The sequence below is a fragment of the Amphiura filiformis genome, chromosome 12 (genome assembly GCF_039555335.1).
Source record: "Amphiura filiformis chromosome 12, Afil_fr2py, whole genome shotgun sequence".
NCBI classification, from domain to species: domain Eukaryota; kingdom Metazoa; phylum Echinodermata; class Ophiuroidea; order Amphilepidida; family Amphiuridae; genus Amphiura; species Amphiura filiformis.
Window position 1 is genome coordinate 25,664,406 of NC_092639.1, and position 16,703 is coordinate 25,681,108.

At 34.5% G+C, this 16,703-nt stretch overlaps 2 protein-coding genes across 2 annotated transcripts; both read left to right on the forward strand.

Moving 5' to 3' along the window:
- Window positions 1–538: 538 nt before the first annotated feature.
- On the forward strand, window positions 539–5,741 carry LOC140165343 (glutathione S-transferase omega-1-like). The gene is made up of 5 exons (XM_072188673.1): window positions 539–809; window positions 2,167–2,272; window positions 3,407–3,632; window positions 4,016–4,142; window positions 5,010–5,741. The coding sequence occupies exons 1-5, from the start codon at window positions 659–661 to the stop codon at window positions 5,246–5,248; spliced, it is 849 nt and encodes a 282-aa protein (XP_072044774.1). The 5' UTR covers window positions 539–658; the 3' UTR covers window positions 5,249–5,741.
- A 2,141-nt stretch (window positions 5,742–7,882) lies between these two features.
- Window positions 7,883–12,704, forward strand: LOC140165344 (glutathione S-transferase omega-1-like). Its single transcript, XM_072188674.1, has 4 exons — window positions 7,883–8,004; window positions 8,380–8,605; window positions 10,819–10,939; window positions 12,127–12,704. Exons 1-4 carry the CDS (start codon window positions 7,937–7,939, stop codon window positions 12,363–12,365), a joined length of 654 nt encoding a protein of 217 aa, XP_072044775.1. The 5' UTR covers window positions 7,883–7,936; the 3' UTR covers window positions 12,366–12,704.
- Window positions 12,705–16,703: the final 3,999 nt, after the last annotated feature.

A 16,703-nucleotide genomic window follows, 5' to 3' on the forward strand; every position in this document is an offset into this window, starting at 1 on the left:
GCAACCAAAACAGACAATGTGACTGCAACACTGCCTGGACACAATATTTTTCACAGAGCCGTGCGTTTCTTTAGCCCTGTTATAAAACGTCCAGTTTTATTTAAATACGTTTTTACTCCCGGGTTTTTAGGGACCGTTCACAAACACTTGTTAGGGGGGCCTGAGTTTTGACCCTCAAATTCCTGGGAAAATTGAGTTTATATGCTTTTCTATGGGGTTGACCCATAATTTTTCATGGGGCCGGGGACCTGAAATTTTTGAGATCAAGGGGGGCCCTGAAATAAATTTCGTGATGAAATATTTTGCATTAGCCCCCCCAAGTGTTTGTGAACGGTCCTTTACCATAATACTGTACATTTTCATGCGCGAGTTTGTTTACATTATCTCAATAACAGCACGTCACCCAAGCACAATTATAGACTTTCCTGACAAATCCTTGGTTACCTGACCTGTCCTTGTATATATGATAATATATCGCACGATTGTTTTGGTGCTGCATGCCCTTGGCTGGACATCACAGTACAGATCGATCATTTTCTCCGCGCATTTAATATCTGTGGATTCATCATAGCCTAATTTACAACAGGAGATCCTCCATTCCATCACTTGGAGCGTTGACCAGTAGGCTACATGTAGGCCTATAACTCCAACAGGTTGAATGCAGTCAGTGTTTAAAATACTGTTTGGTGTTGCAAAACAAAACACTAGTAGTAGTACTGCATACTGCAAGTACCACATAATATTCTCTTCCTTGTGCACAATATACAAACACAATCGTAAAACCATGTCGGCTAAGCATCTCAAGAAAGGTAAGGGCCCGGGGTAGGCCTAAGGGCAAGACGTTTATAATGCCATAATAATTTTTTATAATAAGTTTTATTCAGACAAATAAAGCTTACACACAAGAGGAATTGTATATGGGTTCTGTGGAGAACCCAAGGCTTGATATTAGGGTGTCATTTATGATTTTACGTAGGCGCTCCACATTGAGGTAAACAACTTGAAATATTTGGGCAAAAATTTGATATTTTCTCTTTAAATCGCACTATTTTGTGGTAATACACAGCAAAAACACTGTTTAAAATGTCGCTGTTTAAAACGATGTTGTTCAAACTTTGAACAACATTGTTTAAAAGACAGTCCTTGAATTTTAAACAGTGCGTGTTTAATTCGTGAATAATACCAAAAATGGAACTTTTAAACAACGTTGTTTAAAAAAGATCGAATTTTGCAAAAGAGGGGTTTCCTTCCTTGAAATCAGGGTAAGATTCATCATAATGGCGGATGACTATGTGATTGACTTGCTCCAAAAGTGGGAAATGCCAGACCTAATTGATACATTCAGGGGTAAGTGTTTGGTTTAAATATTGTTTGATGTGATAGAGTATTATATGAACACACAGTTGTGTGTTGTACTTGTTACAGCTAAATGATGCAAGCTGTGCAGTATATGCAGCCGTGACAATGAGTGTAAGCTTAACCACATCAAACAATATTTAAACCAAACACTCACCTCTGAATGTATCACATTCACACTGCTCATGCAGGGGTGCATTGGGCTGATGTGCATGTTTTACAGTTAGTTCTTCTTGCCCATTCTCCCAAGTAAATTCATTTCAACAAACAAAAATGTTAAAACTTTTAAACAACAAGTTTAAACAACTATGTATGTTTTAAACAATTTTTTTAAACAACAGCCATAAACAGCTTTAAACAACTGCTTGTTTTAAACATTTGTTGTTTAAAATACTTTAAACAACTGTGTACATTTAAACAACTAAAGTTAAACAACCCAGATGTTTAAAAACTGTTGTTTAAAAAATTGTTTAAAATTTTAAACAATTGGATGTTTAAAGTTTAAACAACCCAAGGTTGTTTAAACTTTAAACAGAAGTTGTTAGAGTGACCGGCGTAAACAGTGTTGTTTAAAATTTTTAAACAGTTGTTTAAAATATTTTTACTGTGTAGAATATAGAAATAAAGGGTGCAACATTATCCTTTACACGCAAATATTGTGTCATCGGCAGTAAAAACGTTTAAATAATGGGTTCGGCTGCGCCTCGCCCATTATTTACGTTTTTACTGCCTCGGACACATTATTTGCATGTAAAGGATAATGCATTAGGCCTACCCTTTATTTCTTTAATATTTGTTTATTCGTCACAGGCGAACCATGTCCACCATTAGATCCGGGTGTGCTCAGGATATACAGTTGTATATTTTGTCCATTTTCAGAGAGAGCTAGACTTGTTCTACACGCTAAAAATATTCCGTAAGTAGGCCTAGATGCTTATTTTCTTATTAACAAGAACTGTCTTTTAAAAAAGACAACGTGTTAAGGTTGGTCTGAACCCTGGAATTATGGAAACTTTCGGGCCTCATAACTTCTGAATTGTTGGTCTAAAGTATATAAAAGTATACATATTTAGAATGGCAAAGACTTGATAAGTTCATCTGTGAGGTCAAATTTGGGCCAAAATGGCACTTTTATTTAAAATCCCAAAAATAACGGTTTTGGTCCACTTCTTTTTTTTGCACCATAACAAAAAAAAATTCTTGGGCCAAAATTTAATTTTTATAAAATTTAAAAAACAAGATCAAATTATCTAGGACCCGTTTTTCATTTTTTTGAATTTCGACTAACTTTGAGAAATTTGCGCCAAAAATCGTCAAAAAATGTTGATTTTTCAAATAAATCATAAAAAGCCCGATTTTGGCACAAATTTCAAATATTTTTGGTGAAATTGGTCAAAATTCAAAAAAATGAAAAAACCTTAAGATCATGTTTCATAATAATTTTGCATGCCTAGAATGCTTGCTGGTAATTTGTTTTGTGTGTGGAATAATTAACCGGGTAGGGAAAATTTGACCGTAATTTTTACGTTACCTGGCAACTAAGTTGCCAGCATTCTACTTTAAAAACGACGATTTGGCTAGTATTTCACCGAATAATTAGCATATACGGTATATTACAGTAAAATACGGTAGAATGCCCATAATGCTGTATTAAATACGGTAGAAAGCACATATGTTTTGCGGTAAAATACCTAGCAACTGGGCTACCGTTAAAATTACAGTGCCATATACACTGTGAACTTTTTTTTTATGTTTCTGTGGTTTTTTATTTTTACAAGACTCACACAAAAAAGAATTACAAAGCAATCATAAAAAAAATCACAAAAGATCACCAAAAACAAACAAAAAATTACAGTCTTACGGTAGGCCCTACCGGTACAAACATGCCTATTTTCAGTAAAATGGTAAATCAATTTTACGGTAAATAATCGTGACGTTTGCGGAAAAATAAAGGTATTATATTTTACAGTGTATATAGCATCGGACAGTCCTCTTTTTTATGTCATTGTTGATATTGATGCCATAGGCCCTACTTTTTTCTTGTCCACAGTCATGAACTTGTCAATGTTAACTTATGGACCAAACCAGAATGGTTCGCAGACAAGAACCCCAGTGCAGCAGTACCAGTGTTGGAACAAGATGGTAAAATTGTCTACGATTCTCGTATCGTGGCAGATTACTTAGATGAATTATATCCGGATCAAAGACCACTGTACTCTAAAGATGCGTACCAAAAGGCACAAGATAAAATGGTCATTGCTATCTTCGAAGATAAGGTATAATATAAATACATTAGGCCTACGTTATATCGCTCGCTCTTAACACGAGTGTTAATTCTCGATAACACTATATTAACACTTCAACGCGTTTATTTCCATGATACTTCAAACGTAAAAGTGGAGGCGTTGCTTATACGATTAACACTACAAGGTGTTTACAAGGTGTTTTCTAACAATTATTAACACACTAATATTTTTATATTGCTGATAATAAGATGTTGGTATAATAATTAGTATGAAAAATACACTGCAAAAAGAGTGTTTAGAAATCGGGGACAGAGTAGTGCTTAGAAAGTTAAATGTTTAGCATTAAATTGAATTGAAGCAAATGTACACACATGTTTAATCAGGCTTATTTTATCAATCCATCTTGCATATAGGTGCACGGTGCGTTTTGGAAGTCAAGATCAGCGAAGGGCAAAGACCAAGAAGCAAAGGAGAAGTTTCTTACGGGACTAGGGAAACTCGACGAGAAACTCAAGGATAGAGGGACCAACTTCTTTGGAGGTTGGTTTTAATATCATAATCATTAATCAAAAGGAAGCTAAAAAACAGCAATACAATAGTTTGACTTAAACATTGTTAAAACAGAAATAACTTCACAGAATTACCCAGCAAACACAAAAACGTTTTAAATAAGTTATATTTTGGGTTTTGGTTTAGGTAAAAACATTTTAATAACATTAAAATGTTGGGTTATAAAGGTCATGAAAACGTTCTAAAACGTTTTGTATGAAAACACACTACAACAATATTTTTAAAATGTTTTTCAAAATGTTATTATAAACTACTTTTGCAAACATATTTTGTCAACACTTTAAATGTTAAAATATTTGCACCCAGCAAACACAGAAATGTTCTTAAAATGTTTTTTTAAACGTTTTAATAACATTTAAATGTCGGGTTATTATAAAGGTCATGAAAACGTTATTAAAACATTATTGCAAATATTTTGGGCAAACTTTTGCAAAACATTTTTTCAACCCCAAAATAACATTCTGTTTAGAACGTTATGTATCAAGTTTTCAAGAATGTTTTTGGAATGTTATTAAAACGTTTTATACCCTTTATATAAAATTAACCCGACATTTAAACGTTTGGTGAATGAGTGCCAGACTGAGATGATATGATTCATATAAGATTTTGCCCAGTCTCACGGAAAGACCCCATTTTTGGGCCTTCCCATTGAACCCCCCTTTTTTTTCGGTGTCTAGGCTCACCGAGAGACCCTAGTTTCGAACTGCTGTCCGCACATCCCGTCACTTCCAAAGTCGAATCCCCCCGGGGGAGGGTTACATAGGCCTACAAAAAACCAAGAGAAAAGATAAATGAATAAAAATATTCGTTAATTCTTTGTTTTTATCATGTTTGTAGGAGATCAACCTGGAATGGTCGACTTCGTGATGTGGCCTTTCTTCGCTCGCCTCAAGAGTTACTCTGTCTTGGGTGAGAATGCAGACCTACCGGACTCCTTGCCAGTCTTACAAGCCTGGAAGGCTCGTATGATGGAAGATCCAACGGTGAAGAGTACCATACTACCAGATAAATCGTACAGTGATTACGACTACTATTACCGCAATCCTAACACAACTTTTAACGTTGACGATTACTAAAAGCAAACAATTCTGCCTCTAAAACATACATCTTGAAATCAGTTAATCAGATCAATAACAGTTGTATAAAATGGGAACAAATATATATTATATATATTTAAAGTTTAGATTAAAACCGTAATCAACTTTTTAACGTTTGTCTTCCGTCTGGATGAGACACCTAAATGTCGTCTGGAAGACACCTAAATCGGCGCATCGTGTAATGGGCTATTTCATAAAATAGATGCACAGGAGTTCGGATTTCCGGACTTTTTGTCCAGTAGTGATTGTTGGAAATTGTTGTGACGATAATTCATTCGATAATTGAATATTGATCATAGTGCAGTAAACCATGATAACCATTCATCAAGTGAACGTTTTTATCCGTGCATCAATTGCACGGAGTGAAGCGATATTTTGTTTGTGCGTTAATAAAGACTTCACTCCTTGTTAAGGGATCTAAAATGAGCATTTATTGCGTTTCGACAGTATTTTTGTGGGACATGAGAGCACCTCAGACCTATCGAATTGCATTCTGAATACGAAGCATGTCTTTCTGATATCAAATAATTTTCATTTTTGAAAATCACAATATAATACAAATTTTATGACAAATTATAAAAATTTGATATTTTTCAAATTTTGATATAACAGTCCTCGAAGTAAATTATATAAATCTAATGACATATTCTTAAAGTGTATGTAGCAGGGAGGAAAAGCCGACGGTCAATTGAAAATTTTGACCTTTCATATTGAAGATATGGATTTTTTTCCCAAAAGACCTAATTTTTTTTGGTGTTTGGGGAAAAAATCCATATCTTCAATACGAAAGGTCAAAATTTCAATTGATCGTCGGCTTTTCATCCCACCTACATACACTTTAAGTATAAATCATCAGATATATAAAGTTTACTTCAAGTACTGTTAAATATCAAAAATATCAATTTTAATGATTTGCCATAAAATGTGTATTAAATTGCGAATTTCAAAAATTAAAATTATTTGATATCAGAATGACATTCTTCGTATTCAGAATGCAATTCGATATGTCTGATGTGCTCTAATGTCCCACAATAAATACTGTCCAAACGTTCATACCCCAGCCCTTAACCCTGCAAACGAATCAGACGTGCTTTGGATTGGCTCATGATGATTAGTTAGATTGGTCAACATGATTGATGACGATTATATTGTCATCATGTCTTGCACGTGAATCATATTCAATTATACTAAATATTATGATGCGATGTAACTCTGGTATTAGACTTATACATACATTATATTATTTTGATCAGCTTGTCTGATGATGCAAATTCATAATAAATTGTTATACTTAATTTCTGTTTCATCTGGTTCATTTCGTGATAGTCATTCCCGTTCCCGTTCATTCCCTCATCCCTTGGGACTCCAAATCCTCACTCTCCTTTCCAAAATCCAGACTTAAGTGTTTAAAGCCGAATAAATCCAGTGGAAAACTAGTTCAAAGTCAGAAATCCATAATGGACATGTCCGTGATTTTTCAGTCATTTAATTGCATTTCCAAGCTTTTTCAAGTGACATTGGCAACTGGAATTCCAGTCGTTTTCAGAAAGCAAACTTAGAAATCAGAAAGCAAACTTAGAAATCCAGACATTTCTTTTATTGCGAAGTTACTCCTCTATAGGGGTGCATTTATTTTCTGGAATGGATGTACAAATTGCAATGAGACAGTTCAGTGTCATTGAAAAGATTTTGACCAGCATTTAGAAAAATATTCACCAAAAATGGTTTAAAAAGCTTTAAAATACTTAATTTTTGGTTACAAACAGGTTCTAAAGGTGGAAATAACCAAATAAATATGTTGTCCAAAAATATTGTTAAAATCATGCATTCTTGAACTTTTTTACATATATCTGACGTCATAGTTGAATTCGTCATATTATTGCCATTCTAAATATGTAGGCTATAAGGCCTACTTTGTAAATTTATATCAACAATTTAGGAGTAGTGCGGCCCAAACAAGTTCGCATAATTCCAGGCTTGATATCAACTTTAGACAATTCCCGTATTGTATTATTTTGTGATGAAATGTGTAATGTTTCATTTTATCAATTTCACCTAAAAGTGAATTATTTTTATGCTGACATTTTTGCTGCTTCATTTCATCGTGACTTTGAAAAATTTGAATTCATATATTTTCTATAATTCCCTTTTTTCTGACCAAAATTGTGCCGTATCTATATATCTATTGTTCGTAAGGTCAATGTCAAATCAGCTGAGCATGGTATGTCTATTATATAATTCACAACCGAAGATCCTTCAATCGAGATTGCACAGTGAATGAAAGGCGTTGTTTGGACTGTTTAGTATTTGGCAAAACACTGCTGGAGTTTATACCATAAAGATACCTATCCTTGTACAAAGTCATGTCGGTTAAGCATCTCAAGAAAGGTAAGGCGTGGCGCCAATGTCGTATTATATTAACGTTTATTAAGACAAATAAAGCTGACACACAAAAGGAATTGCATGGGTTCTATAAAGGATATCCCAAGGCTTGAAGAGGTGTATACCTGCCACATGTGCATGATTTTTCTCGGGAGGGGGTGGAACGCTGAAATCTTCGATTTGCGAGTGATTTTGTGGTCTGGACCATTTTTTAATTGTTAATCTAAATATTTCTTTATTCATGCAGGGGACGCATGTCCACCTTTAGAATCGGGTGTGCTCAGGATGTACAGTATGAGATTTTGCCCATTCGCAGAGAGAGCTAGGCTTGTTTTACAAGCTAAAAATATTCCGTAAGTAGGATTATACATTTTATTCCGTAATGTCCGAGGTGTTTCGTGCAATTTGTAGAATACAGAATATGACAATCATCCTTTATGTATGTTGCAAGTCCGTATATTTATAGCCGGACTATCGGTTTTCGTTTTCAGGCAAGAAAACCGAAAAAGACCCGCTATTAAAAAAAAAAAAAGCGCAGTGATTTATAGGCTGATTGCGTCATCACGTCGTGCATGCACGAGCAATAGTTTTAATAGTGAGATTCAGTCAGGGTTAATTAATATTAAAAACAAAAAGGGGCGAGGGGCATAAATTGTTGTTAAGTTGGAAGTCATTCATATGCCATACTGTTTTTTTGTTTTGTTTTTTTGTAATTCTTCATAACACAGATATGAACTTGTCAACGTTTACTTATGGGACAAACCAGAATGGTTCGCAGACAAGAACCCAAATACCGTGGTACCAGTGTTGGAACAAGATGGTAAAATTGTCTACGAGTCTCTTATCGTGGCAGATTACTTAGATGCATTATACCCGGATCAAAGACCACTGTATTCTAAAGATGCGTACCAAAAGGCACAAGATAAGATGGTCATTGCTTTTTTCCAAGATAAGGTAATAATTATATATAATTTTTTTTGGCAAATTCGTCAACTAAAGTAGAGGAGCGGCTGAGCCCCCGGCCGGCCCATTCTCTTTCCTCTGGTTCCGCCCTTGGGCCCTTTGGATCACGGCTGTCTACAAACTTATTACTCTGAAATAAATAAGGCATTTACTGCAACAAACAAGCGTGGCATGGCATGGCATGGCATGACATAATATCACTGTAAAATTAATTTAGAAAAGAAAAATATTCAAAGTTGCATCAATTCTTTTTCCAGGGTCTATGGTTGCATGCAAAAGGTACTGACCTCAGCCCTATTCGGTACCTACAATAGGCTCCCTATTGTTATATCGTGTACTTGTAAATTGACCAAGCAAAAGTATGACACTGCATTTTTAGGTTATCGTACCATAACGGTACATTGTTCTAATGATTTGAACCCTTACTTACTTATTTTCTACTTTATTTATGCCATATTTGTGAATATATATAGTGGATTCATATTTAGTACTTTGTTGTTAAATGGTTTATGGAATGATGTGGGGCCGTAGTGGTCAGCGACAAACTGTAAAGTGTGCTGAGGCTTGTGGATCAACGTCTAGGCGTTGTGCCTGTGTGTAGCGCACTATAAATCGCTGCGCCTTTTTTTTCCTTTCTTTTTTCTTTTACAACTCCCGAGGTGGAAACAACCATAATATGGAAACAGACATAATTATTGGTTCATTTAAAGCAATAGGGCCTACTATATGATTTCGGGCAAATTCTAAATGTTTAACATGTTTAATATTCTTTGCCAAAATTATTATATAATATTAGTAACAACTGTCAATGAGGTTTTCGATCATCTTAAGCTGAAATAATGAGGTGAAATGAAAGAAACCCACCTAGTTGCTTTTACTGTGGAGCTCTATGAGCTTCTATGCGGAAAGTGGCGAATAAAATCGGGGATCCCCGGCCCGGTTTTGTTATAAAAGCTCAAAATTTTATTGTAATAACATGGTATTTTAGTACACCATTGTACATTGCAATTATGCAAAAAGTACAAATTCGAGAAAAATTGAGGGCGTTAAAGGCTTAAATGGCTTTGCTTTAAAGACACTATCAGTAACTTGCAATATATCTAAATCATCAAAAATCAGATTTTGTACAATATAACAAATTTATCAATATAAATTTATTTATGTATTTTATTAGTAGGCCTATATCTTATTTATTTATTTATTTATTTATTTATTTATTTATTTATTTATTTATTTATTTATTTATTTATTTATTTATTTATTTATTTATTTATTTATTTATTTATTTATTTATTTATTTATTTATTTATTTATTTATTGCACGCGCTCTGTGACGAATTGGGCACATATTTAATCTAGACTTCTCCGTAGTCCACTTGCCCATTTTGCATATTACATTTAAGCATAAAACTCTGATTTATATTGATTTGTGTGCAACTGATAGATTTTCACATCTGTATCTGATCTTTTCAGTCACCGCACTCCCTCTGTTTGTTAGCTTCCCAACTGGACTACTGACTTTGCCTTGCGGTTAAGATTTTTATCACGGGACTCTATGGAGAGTTAGGCCAATTTCTGGCCTAACTAAAATTGGCCATGATGTAATGCATCTTTAAATGGATCTGCCTTGTGATTGGTCGCCCATATCTCGCTATGGTTTACATCTTCCGGGCCCGCGCCATTACCATTTAACTACACCGTACACAATTATCTGTGGTATTTGCGGCGCTTTCGCAGTGTTGACGCGAAAGTTAATCTCTCATCAAACATCTAGCGCGTCTTGTACTATACCATGCTTAGTACTTGTGGTTAATGGACTGATAAACAAGTATGCTTGACAGTGTGTTTTTAGAGAGCAAAGTCCCGGGGTAAAGTTCTGCTAAAAATTCAAAGTCCATAGTCGGATTTTCGGGGTTCGCTATCAATAAACTGGTAGATTCCAAAATCAGAATTGTTCAGTATTAAAGTGAGCAATTATAATTGTGCAAGATAATGTTGCATTCAATTACTTTTATTGTCACTAATCATCTGATATTTTAAACTCTTTATGACCATTTTACTATTGAATACTTTAATTTTAATAAACATCAGTATATTTTCGAGTTCAACGAAATGGGTTCATCATGACTAATAATATATTTTAAATAAAATTCGACTATGGCATAGTCTATATTTAATCAGGCTTTTATTCTGTCTATCCATAGGTGATGGGTTCGTTCTTGAAGTTATTGAAGGGCGAAAACCAAGAAGCAAAGGAGAAGTTACTTACAGAACTAGGGAAACTCGGCGAGAAACTCAAGGATAGAGGGACCAACTTCTTCGGAGGTATGTTTTTAATACTATAATCATGAACTTGGCAGAACGATGATACTTCAAGAAAAGGTTTTGATGGATACCAGAGGATGATTTACGGAAGCCACATCATGCACTGCAAAAGTGTTATCACCGAAGATTCAACTGCCACTTAACTTTTCAAATCCCATTGAACTCTGTGCAAAAGATGTTGTTTTAGAATTGTCAATTGTGTGTGTGTCATTATTACTTGGTCGATTTCAGAACAAAAGTGATGTGTGTATGAAGGATAATTCACACCTTCTATAGATAACATAAAATGTGAAATCGACCAGCAAATTAACAGTGTTTTTATTGTAAATATAGCAGTACAAATTCAAATGTTACCATGCATGTCTATGCAGTATAGCAGAGCAGTGATTTCATGTTACTCATACAGCTCTACTCACTGCACATAAACCCCGTGGGGTGTTGGGTAGTGCTTAAATCATCCTCTGGATGGATGCTGTGCACATGAACTTGGCAGAACGATACATCAAAAGAGACCCTAACACCAACACTCACCCTACGCTAGATATTTCTCAATGTTAAGTAAAAAGGGAACAGAGCAACAAAACGAGTGAATAGAATGATTATTATCTTAAATTAATTAACTCAAATAGAAATGAGGGTACCATGATGTGCGGCAAATTCAGGTGCATTTTTAGCCATTTAGACTCGGAGTGCATTTTCAGCCATTTTGGTTCATTTAATGAAAATTTGGTTTAAGAATTAAAGGTGTGTGTTTTTTTTTCAATATTTCCATAATTTCCATAGAGTCAATTTTTCATAGCTTTTTATCAAAATTTTCCCCACAATTGGTATAATTTCGGGTCTGAATTTTTTTTTTCGTCAATTTTGGTTAATTAATAGTCGGATAGTTTTTCAGCGTTCCAGTCGCACATCCTCACCCAAACCGAAGTTGAGACCCCCGGACCATACAGAAAAATGTACAGGTGCGCCGTAGGTTTTGAGGCGCTATAGGTGTCTATGCAAACGCCCCCCCCCCTCACCTGTGAATGATGTTTACCCCTTGTCGCCTCGACGATTGCGAAGGGCTATAGATACTCAATTATGAGAAAGCCACATTCATGATACATAAGTTTACACAGAACAAGACACGACAATTTTATGGATATATAAATATTCGTCAATTCTTTGGGTTTTTTTCATGTTTGTAGGAGATCAACCTGGAATGGTCGACTTCGTGATATGGCCTTTCTTCACTCGCTTCAGGAGTTTCTGGGTCTTGGGTGAGAATGCAGACCTGCCGGACTCCTTGCCAGTCTTGCAAACCTGGAAGGCTCGTATGATGGAAGATCCAACGGTGAAGAGTACCATAATACCAGAAAAATCGTTGAACGCATACGCCAGCAATTACCGCTCGTCTAACCCAACATTTATGGTTGACGATTACTAGTAGAGAAGAGAAATATTTCGACTCTAAAACATTGATCTTAAAATAAATTAATCAGAGCAATAATAAAAGGTATAAAAAGGGGGAAGATATTATATATTTTTATAGTTTAGATCGAATAAATATCGTACTCACCTTGTCTCCGTATGGAAGAAATCTACATCGGTGCATTTACTGGGTGTGCATTGGCTCGGTTGAAATCTTTGGTAGATTATCTTATTAAATAATAAAGCTTGTCATAATTTATTTAATTGTTCACATGTGCACATTAGGCCAATCAAATAAAGGAAAATCAGGGCTTAAACCCATGGCCCACCACAAATTGCCAACAGTAATCATTTAATCACCGTTCATTTCATATATTAAAGAAAATATCAAAAGTCCCCAAAAGTCCAAGTAGTGGAACAGTATCTAATTTGCATTAATTCAAAATGGTCGCTTATCCAGGAATGAAATTTCAAAGTTGGTCAAATCTAATTTAAAACCATACCAATGTCTTGCTCTCATCATAATGATTCAGAAAAAAGTATAGTTTGACCAGATCCGATATACAGTTCTTGAGTTATAGGCAAAATGTCAAAGGTCAAAGTTTGGGGTCCACAGCCATGTTACCAAGGTAACAAACCACTTGAGATATGGCAAACTATTCTTTTTTTAAATTTTCTGCAAGCGGAGCAATATGAAACCATTTTTTAAAATCAAAATCGGAACATTTTTCAATTATTTTCCCCCTGTGGAATCCAAATTTTGACATTTGACCTTTCCCCATAACTCAAGAAAATTAATGTATATCGGAGATAGGTCAAACAATACCTTTTCTGAATCCTTATGACGAAAGGAATACATTAGTATGGGTTTTTAACAACAATTGACCAAATTTGAAATTTCATTCCTGCATAAGCGGCCATTTTGGATTTATGCAAATTAGGCACTGTTCCACTAATTGGACTTTTGGTGACTTTAAAGTTCTTTAATATTCTTTTTTGAAATGAATGGTGATTAAATGGTTTCTGTTGCAATTAGTGGTGGGTGCTTTTTTTTATTTGATTGGCCACCATGGTCATATTTTTGTAAATAAATGGTTCCCCCCCCCCCAAAAAAAAAAAGTCCCCCTAAGAATTGTTGGTATAATCCAAAAACGGCTCGATCAATTCTCTTGTTTTAAATTTTGGAACATAGACTGATTAGTTATGCATCATGTGAACGGGGTTATGTTGTTATCTTTTATCATCTTCACTGAGAAATACAGCCATTTATAAAATTTTCGGCCAAAAAAAAAGTTGCACTTTTCTACATAGGCCTATAGGCTTTTTATGCATGACTTTTGGTTTCAGACCTCTTTCATTTGAAGAAAATTAATCAAAAGGAATGTTTTTATATATTTTTTTGTTTTTTATTAAAATGATGTTTGGTACGGTAATTGTTAATATAGGGAGTTGTATCACCCCCTTAGAAAAGCGTGTGATCAGGAAATATCTCAGCATGGCAAGGGTTAACTTAGGAAGCATAAAAAGTTAGGTCTAAAATATTGTTATATTGTCAAATCGTAACTCGACGTACCCTCATTTTGAAAATGGTATATCATTGATTTACAGAATAGAAAATATTCTCTATTGGAAAATATGGCGAAAATTAACATTTTCTGATTTGTAACGAAAGCAAGATAGGCCTACTGTGTTAAATGACATTGTACATCAAGACGGATAATTACATAATATAGATCATTCCTATAATTGGCATTTCCTGCTGTTGATGGGGTGAACATCGCTGGGGTAAACATCGACACCACATAACGAAAGCGAGGACAAGAATGGTATATATCACGAGTTCACGACTATCACGTGGTTATAAAATAACGTAAGCAAAGTCAAGAAGGGCGTGATATATCGTTCACCCCACAAATGCAGGAAAATAACATAATAGGAATGATCTATATATCATAAATATCTTAAATTAATCTACCTCTTGTGTTGTTAATGTTATAACATTAATTTTATTAATAACATTAATTTACATTAACTTCCATTAATGTTATCAATTTAATAAATTATTGTAATTAATGTTATTAATAATTTTATTAGTTAATGTTATTAATAAATGTAATGCTATTAATTTACATTAATTTTATTAATTTAATAACATTAATGATACTAACATTAATTTTAATTTCACAGTCATATACTTCATTTATGTCCAAAATTAATAAATAAGTGCCTTCAAACGATGTTATGTATAACAGAGACCGGTGTGTAAAATAAATGAATGAAATTTATACATGCAAATCTAATTCCATGAAGTTCGTAATGACTTAAAGGAGTATTTCGTGATCCTAGCATCCTCTTTGTGACAATTTTCAATGATATCCACGAAAAAAAAAAGCTTATCCGATGAAAATGTTTGAGAAAATGGGGGATGAGGCTGTGGATCACAAAATGCCCTTATTATTATTATTTAAATGTATACAGTTTCAGGTAAATAAAAGCATGTTGGCTTATTCTGATATTATGTAACCATTGGTAACAATAAAAGATCCTCAGAGTGTTAAAAGATAGTGCAATCATGGGAAGAATATTATACTGTCTCGGGGTGTTTAAAACCCCTAAACTTTTACAAGATAATACACCAGCCATGCCAGCTTTTCCATTTTTTTTTGGAAACTATTAGAACAAATTCGTTTATTTTGGCTCGTATAATAGATAAACGGTTCAAAACAGACCATTACCATAAATAATCGGTGTCTTGTTGAGGTATGGTTCACATGTTAGTCGCTCGGAAGGCGAGACCCCGGACCCTTTATCTACTACGTAGATGTTGGTAAACAAATCTGCTGTAGGCCTATAGGTAGGTAAACTAATAAGATAAATAATCACGAGATGTTACGTACTAAAACTTGTGAGTCATGACTAGTAGTAGCGCATCAGGGGTCAGTATACACTGAGAGAGTACGGTAGTCCTTTACACCACATTTCGCCATACTGCATTCTAGAAACGCTTGCTGTTAGAATAAGAAAAATTTTAATGCTAAATTATTGCACATTAGGGAAGCGTGGTTACCGTTTTGAAATAACCGAGTGAGAGGGTTTTCAAGAAAATATTTTTCCTGTCAAAACTGAAGCATCCTCTGTATAAAAGAAAATTAACTGCACATCATATATAACGATTCGTGATACCCAATTGTGGCACATTTGATGTCGTTTATGAGGCAGAGAATTTTATTTCAATTTTATATAAAATATTTTTTTAATTGAGCAAGAATAAGGATAGAAAAAACGTTGAAAATTCTATGTATAAATAACATTAGACCCGGCAAAAGATTACTGTTTCGTTTTTATGGTAATCTAATCTTTTATTTCCTGAAGAAACATTTGGGGTCTAAAATGGATTTTTTATGTAATTGATAAAAACATCGAACGTGTATACAAGAAAATGATAGGTTCCTCTATAGTATTTTACTGACCATGGAGATGTACTGACACCGTGCGAGCACATGTCAAAATCGATAAATGTATTGTCCATATAGACGCGCATTTATCATGTTTATTGTCGGATTAACAACAATTGAGCGCTATTAATACACATTAATGTTTTTAGGCAAATAAAATTCCAAAATATGGTACGTTTTCTTCTTTTTCTTGTCACGTGGTAGGCCTATATTGAAGTTGCGATTATATCTTCAAATAAGTTTCAAATGGATTCCATCAAGACAAGTGGCCGAGTGGTCTAAGGCGCTTGGCTCATAGAGTATATCCAAAGCGGGGTGGTGAGCCGTGAGTTCGAACCTCGCCTCTGCCAAACTTTAAAAGAAGTAAAATTAAAATTTAACTTTTTTAAATTTCATTTGGGGAAATGTGACTGGGAGAATTTATGTATGGCGTGGAGTGGTGTGGTAGTCCTTCAAGAATGACTCTCGGCTGACAGAAGTTTAAAATATATCGAGAAGAAGCCGATCGGCAAAATAGGGGGTATTTAATTCGCATGCACTGTCCACGAAATTTGAATAAAAGGGGTACTCTGCATTACATATCAGATAAATCAGATTGACCTGATTGAACTTGTCCTTTAAAGCTTCAAGTGAAAGAATACAATTTTAGTGTTTATAGCAGGCTATCAAGAAATCTCTCATTCGGGGTGGACAAATGCGTCTCCCTTCTGCCCTTTTACCTGTATAGGTCTGGGCATCCTGCACGAGATAGCATAAAGCAAGTTCCGTTTTGTTAATATCGGGGTTAATATGTCACTTTCCGTGTTTTTTCAGTCTTCTTGTGGCTTTGACGGTTTACCATGTTTTGTCCGTTTTACAAGAAATTAAATAAGGATTTATTACAAAGCACTTTTTACACA

What these genes read in the sequence shown, in the direction of transcription:
- LOC140165343 (XM_072188673.1), top strand. Translation starts at nt 659, where the DNA reads ATGCAGTCAGTGTTTAAAATACTGTTTGGTGTTGCAAAACAAAACACT. An exon ending in GGCTAAGCATCTCAAGAAAG is followed by an intron (nt 810 to 2,166) that starts GTAAGGGCCCGG and finishes TATTCGTCACAG; the next exon opens with GCGAACCATGTCCACCATTA. An exon ending in TTGCTATCTTCGAAGATAAG is followed by an intron (nt 3,633 to 4,015) that starts GTATAATATAAA and finishes TCTTGCATATAG; the next exon opens with GTGCACGGTGCGTTTTGGAA.
- LOC140165344 (XM_072188674.1), top strand. Translation starts at nt 7,937, where the DNA reads ATGTACAGTATGAGATTTTGCCCATTCGCAGAGAGAGCTAGGCTTGTT. An exon ending in TTGCTTTTTTCCAAGATAAG is followed by an intron (nt 8,606 to 10,818) that starts GTAATAATTATA and finishes GTCTATCCATAG; the next exon opens with GTGATGGGTTCGTTCTTGAA. An exon ending in AGGGACCAACTTCTTCGGAG is followed by an intron (nt 10,940 to 12,126) that starts GTATGTTTTTAA and finishes TCATGTTTGTAG; the next exon opens with GAGATCAACCTGGAATGGTC.